Genomic DNA, 6890 nt, shown 5'->3' on the forward strand with positions numbered 1-6890 from the left:
GAAGTCAATGACTCTCTCCCTTTCTGTAGGATGTATCACCCCTCAGCTGGTAGTTTTCTTTAATGTGAAGAATGTTTCTAATTTCATGCAGTTCCACTCTTTAATTTTTGGTGCATTTCCTGTGCTATTGGGCCTTGTTGCCACTACCTACATCTTGTATTACTAACATTTTCCTGAGAGTTTTAGTATTTCAAATTTGAATAATAAAACATTAATTTCTATACACTGTAAGGCTATATAGAGATATTGCTATACTTATGTGATGAATATTCATTTTATGCAAAGCCATTCAAGATCAGAAAGTCTGAGCACTTAGCTACACAAAAAAAAATGGTCAAGAAAGAAGTGATTGTATCTTCCTGAGATTCTTCCTAAGAACTGCTGAGACTCAGCAGGGCAATGGTGGGGAATGCCAGACCTCTCATTTATCCTTCTTACTCAACACTTGGTAACGATTTATAAATTTTGTTGAAGAAAACCAACACTAATTTGTAAATCTTCTACAACATTCTATGTTCTTATAGAGTAGACACAAGGGATCTTATTTCACCGTGTGCTCGGCAGCTTTAACTCTTGCTTTTGTTTATGTTTATTTTTTTTGCTTAATACCTGTTTGTACTGCATGTGATGATAGCTCATTGCAACTTGTATTTGCATCACCTCATTGTATTCCCTTAATTAATGGTGGTGTTGAGCCTCATTTTGCACACATTATGGACATTTTTTAATTGTTCATAGGAAATTTATCCAGGGATGAAATCCATCTCTTATTTGTTTTATATTTAAGATTTTTCAAACTTAGTTTTAAATACTCTTTTTAGGGTAGAGAGATGAGTCAGTGTTTCAGAGTGCATACTGCTCTTACTTTGAATCTGAGTCCAGTTACTAGCTCCTACTGGTGACTCATAACCATCTACAAATCCAGCTGTGGGAGAACTCATGCCTCTGGCCCCTGCTAGGATTCACTTTCATATGCAACCACCACCAGCACACACACACACACACACACACACACACACACACACACACAATTAACACTAAAATATATCTCAAAATAAAATATTCTTTATATTCTGAATATTTAACCCCTCATTCTCAAAATGATTTTCCTTATTTTCTCATGTATTTCTTGATGAATTTTGAGTTTTGGTCATGTGAATTTCAGAAATTATGGCATGTTTTAAAAATTCTATCTTTGAAAATTGACCCTAAATCACTGTGTTTGGTCAAAAGCAATGAAAACATTAGACTTTGGGGGTGGGATTTTTGAGACAAAGTTTCACTTTGTGTAGCACTTGCTGTCCTGGAACTAACTCTGTAGACCAGGTGAGTCCCAAATTTATATGTATGTCTGCCTCAATCTCTTTATTACTGTTTTGAAAGTTATGTGGTACATCATCCAGTGAAAACACTAATCTTTAGTAAACATCTCAAAACTTTCCGTTTAAAGAGTGCAGATATGTCCTTCAATAAAGAACAAAGTTTTAGAAATTCTTCTTCAATGAGAGAGCTATGTAAATACAGTAAATGGATACATATATTATTTTAGCTAACATCTTGAAATAATTCACATTCATAATGTATTCCCAGGTTCTATTGACCATAATATTTTTTTCTTTTCTCCTTTTTTTTAATTAAGAGATTTTCTATTCATTTTACATATCAACCACAGATTCCCCTGTAATCCTTCCTCTCACGCCCAACCTTCTCCTGCAACCCACCCCCCATTCCCACCTCCTCTAAGGTAATGTCTCCCATGGGGAGTCAGCAGTGCCTGGTACATTCAGTTGAAGCAGGTCCAAGCCCCTCATCCCTGCACCAAGGCTGCACTATGTGTCTCAGCATAGGCCCTAGGTTCCAAAAAGCCAGCTCATGAACTAGGGACAGATCCCGTTCCCACTCTCTGGGGACCCCCTGAACAGTTTAAGCTAAACAACTGTCTCGGTCATCCAGAGGGCGCTATTGGTCCATAGTTCATGTGATTCCACTAGTTTGGCTAGTTGTCTCTGTACTTTTTCCAATTATGGTCTCGATATCTCTTGCTCATAGAATCTCTCCTCTCTCTCATCGATTGGATTGCTGGAGCTCCTCCTGTGACCTGGCCATGGATCTCTGCATCTGCTTCCATCACTCACTGGGTGAGGGTTCCATGATGACAGTTAGGGTATTCAGCCATCTGATCATCAGAGTAGGTCAGCTGAGGCACCCTCTCCACCATTGCCAGTAGTCTATGGTGGAGTCATCTTTGTGGATTCCTGGGGACCTCCCTAGTACTCTGCTTCTCCCTATTCCCATGGTGCCTTCATTTACCAGACCATAATAAACTTATTTACAATTTTAATAGGAATGAAAATGGCTTCTGACAACTTGGCAATAGGAATTTTCCTCTTTTCCCAGATTACAGTAGGAGTGCTTGGAAATTCCTCAATACTATTTTATTATCTCATTTTGATAGTCACTGGAAAGCATTTAATGCCAAAAGATCTGATTATACAGCACTTGACGTTCGCCAACTGCTTGTCTATCATCTTAAGAGGCATTCCACGGACAATGTCAGATTTTGGATTTAAGTATTTTCTAGATGATGTTGGATGTAAATTGATAGTGTATATTTACCGCATAACAAGGGGGATGTCCCTGTATGCCATGTGCCTACTAAGTTGCTTCCAAGTGATCACAATCAACCCCAGCAACTCCAGGTGGATGACTCTTAAACACAGAGTGACCAAGTACATTGGTCCCTCCTGCTCACTAGGCTGGCTTAAACATCTTGACTCCAGGAAAGGCGCAAAACTACACAGAGAAACCCTGTCTCCAAAAACCAAAAACCAAAAAAAAAAAAACAAAAAAAAAAAAAAAAAAACAAAAAAAAAACAAAAAAAAAAACATCTTGACTCCAACTAGAGTGTCAGGCCCTATTTACAACAACAAAAATGCAACTAGCAGGATGAATTATGGGTACTGCTCATGGTTTGCTTCTGGCAATGTGGCTATAGTACTTTATATGTTCTTACTGTGCTTCTCTGATGGCCTGTGTCTGGATCTCATGGCCTGCTCAAGTGTCTCCATGGTGAGCCTCCTCTACAGACATAAAAGACAAGTCAAGCATATTCACAGTTCTCAACACTTTCTAAAAATCTCACCTGAGGACAGAGCCACCCAAACTATTCTCACCCTAGTCTGCATATTTGTCATCTCTTACTCATTCTCATCCATTGTGGTCATCTTCACAAACTACTCCAAAGGTTCTGTTCCATGGGGTGTAAGTGTATTTCTATTTCTAGAAGTATGCTTTCCAATAGTTTGCCCCTTTGTTCTTATCAGCAATATCAAGTCTAGTTCCAGCATATTTTTACCCTGCTGTGTTAAGAGAAAGCTTCTCCCAAGTTTGACATGACCCCTCTTATCTCCCTTTGTTTATATATTGCCATATTCTTTTATCAGTTTTATAATACCAAGACTCCAGATTAGAAATATCAAGCATCTTTCATCTCCTTCAGCAAATCCTACTGGTGTTGGCCACAACAACTGTCAATAACACTCAAGTCCATGTAGATCAAAGGCCTCAACATAAAATGTGATACAATGAACCTGGCAGCATAGAAAAACTCATTCATATAGGGACAACTCCTGAACAGACCATGTATAGCGCAAGTACTAACATCACCAATTAATAACTGGGACCTCATGAAACTGAAAATCTTCTGTAAGGCAAAGGACACTGGCAATATGACAGAATGGCAGCCTGTAGAATGTGAAAATGTCTCAGTAACTCCACACATACAGAGGGCTGATATCCAAAATTCATAAATAACTGTAGATGAAATTCTAAATGGTCTTATTAAATAAGAAACACAGAGCAAAATGCAGAGTTAAAAGCCCAAAAGATCAGAGCACTAGCGAAGCCTTTAGCCTACCAGTTGCTGCCGTCCTTCCCCTGAGAGAGAAAGAGACCTTCTCCTGTGTGACCCGTCTTTTTATTGCCTTTCTGTTCTGTCTTCTCATTGGACTTAAACCCAACCACATGGTTTCCTTGTCACTGCCTGTCTATACAGACCTCCAGGTCTCCATGGTTCATACTGATATTAAAATTTCAGGTCACCACTTGGCTGTGTCCTTGAACACACAGAGACTCTTCCTGCATTGTGATCAGATTAAGGGCATGTGCCACCACCTCAGGACTTCTGCTAAATGGCTTGCTTTTAGCTCTGACCACTAGGCAACTTTATTTACTAACATACAAATAAAATCACATTTCAGAATAAATAAAATATCTCCATAAATGACTCAAGAAACTAGATGTGAATTAACCATACAATCTAACTTTAAAATGAGGTACAGATCTGAACAGAGAATTCTCACTAGAGGAGATTCAAATGTCTAAAAAAAAACACTTAAAAATGATAATGTCCTTAGCTATTGGGGAAACACATATCAAAACTACTTTGAGATTCTATCTTACACTTGTCAGAATGGCTAAGGTCAGTAACAAGTGATAGCTCATGCTGGCGAGGATGTGGAGCAAGAGGAACACTCCTCCATTGCTGGTGGGAATGCAAACTTGTTCAGCCACTATGGAAATCAGTGTTGCAGTTCCTCAAAAAACTGGCAATGGATCTACCTCAAGATGAAGTTTTCCACTCTTATGCATATACCTAAAGGATCCTCCATTCTACCAAAAAGATACTTGACTAAATATATTCATAGTAACTTTAACTATAACAGCCAGAAACTGGAAGCAACTTATATGGCCCCCAATTGTAGAATGGGTAAAGAAAATGTGATACATTCACATAATGGAGTAGTATCAGTAGTTAAAAAAAATGGGATAATGAAATTTTCAGGTGAATAGATGGGACTTTAAAAAGTAATTGTGAGTGAAATAACCTGTTGCAGAATATTTGTTTAGCTACTCAAAGATGTGCTGCATTTGTTTAACTTTGTATAGATGTGTTGAATTGGTTTAACTATGTAAAGATATGTTGCATTTATTTATGTTGTGGAACATTTGTTTAACTATGTAAAGATGTTTTGCTGTTTTACTTTGCCTGCCTAAGGTACCCTATTGGTCTAATAAAAAGATGAACTGTAAATATTGAGGGAGGAGGTATAGGCATGACTTCCATGCAGGAAATGTAAATAGGAGGAGGAATTGAGGCTCCAGAGGGAAAGGAAAAAGAAGAAAGAAAAGGAGACATCAGGGGCCAGCCAGCCACACACAGAGGAAACAGGATAGTAGAACATACAGAATGGAAGAAAGGTAAAAAGCCCCAAAGTGAAACACAGCTGAATAGGAATAGGGTAAACTAAGTTAAAAGACTTAATGTAAGGGACAAGCTTAAGCTAAGGCTAAGCATTCATAATTAATAATAAATCTGTTTGTCCTTATTTGGGAACTGGTTAGTGGCCCAAAGCCAATGACAACCCCAGTAACACATACCCTGAAAGACAACCAGGTATGTGCTCACTTGTAATTGGATATTACCTGTAAAGTAAAGGATAATCATGCTACAACCCACAGACCCAGAGTGGCTAAGTAACAAAGAGGGCTCAAGTGGACACACATGGATCTCCTTTGGAAGGGTAAATGGAATAGATTTTGCAGGTGGACTGGGGGTAGGTAGGGATGGGAATGGGTGGGATCAGGTTTGGGTGGAAGGAAGGAAGGAAAGCGTATGGGGAGAAGACAAAAATTAGACAGTTTTGGGGACAGGGGTGATGTGGAAACCTAGTAGAGTGGAAACTGCCTGGAATCTACAAGGGTGACCCTAGTAAGTACTCCTATTAATGAAGGATATGGAGTCTGAATCATCTTCTGTATCTAGGCAAGACTTGTAGTCCTGGAACTGGGACACCAACCCAGTCACATAACGCTCAACGTACAATCTATCTTGACTGTAATTTGTGCTGGGGCAATGGTTGCACAGAACTTAGGGGAGTGGCAAAGCAATGGTTTAATTTGAGGCCCACATCACAAGAGGGAGTCCAAGTCAACACTGCCTGGATGACCAGACATGGAGGTTGAATAGTCCAGAGACTAGGATTGGTGCCTAGTCCAGCCCTCATCAGAGAGGTTATCTCTGACAGCTGTTGGGAACTGATGCAGAGACCCAAAGCCAAACATTAGTCAGAGAGAGAGAACCCTGGTTGGTGGTCTGTGGGGGCCCAAAGAGGTTCCCTAGTAAGGCCTTACTCAAGGTCAGAAAGTCTGAGCTTGCTTTACCCAGCAGGGCTACATAATAGGATGATTTGGCCAAATGCGTGGTTACCAGGTGTTTTGAAGGGTCTACACTTGGTGTACATTATGCTTTGATCTTGAAAATAGGAGGTCTTTTGCTCCTCTTCTTGCTCATGTGTAAAAAGCCCATCATGATTAAACTCTGGGCAGCTGAGTATTGACCTAGAGTCCTCCTGAAGCTGTCCTCTGTCTCTATCATTTTTCTTCACCTATATTTCTAATACTTCTTCATTCCTCTCTCCCCCCCAAGATCCCTGGGATAGGTTTTCTACATATGTTGCCCAATGGTGGGACTTGGGGAAGGAGGATAAAAAGAAGAAACATGACAGGTTAAGGGAGCATGCTCAGATAATTAATTAGGGTGTGGTGATTCTCTCTTTCAGGAGTAAAATTGTAAATACAGACCAGAGCAATAGTATACACTTGTTTGTACTTTGCTTGTAGATAACTTGAAAACTAGGGGAACTAAGGTTAGGCTGCAGCAATTCTCTCTCTCTCTCTCTCTCTCTCTCTCTCTCACACACACACACACACACACACACACACACACACACACACACTCACACACACACACACACTCCTAAGTTAGGTCTGAAAAATGCAGGCTTAAGTATAATAGAAAATAATTTAGGATAGAATAGATTTTCCCCAG

At 39.6% G+C, this 6890-nt stretch overlaps 1 protein-coding gene across 1 annotated transcript; it reads left to right on the top strand.

Moving 5' to 3' along the window:
- Positions 1-2352: 2352 nt before the first annotated feature.
- On the top strand, positions 2353-3397 carry LOC131904492 (vomeronasal type-1 receptor 4-like). The gene is made up of 2 exons (XM_059255617.1): positions 2353-2767; positions 2874-3397. The coding sequence occupies exons 1-2, from the start codon at positions 2353-2355 to the stop codon at positions 3395-3397; spliced, it is 939 nt and encodes a 312-aa protein (XP_059111600.1).
- The last annotated feature ends 3493 nt before the right edge of the window (positions 3398-6890 follow it).

The sequence above is a fragment of the Peromyscus eremicus genome, chromosome 1 (genome assembly GCF_949786415.1).
Source record: "Peromyscus eremicus chromosome 1, PerEre_H2_v1, whole genome shotgun sequence".
In the NCBI taxonomy this organism is placed as follows: Eukaryota; Metazoa; Chordata; class Mammalia; order Rodentia; family Cricetidae; genus Peromyscus; species Peromyscus eremicus.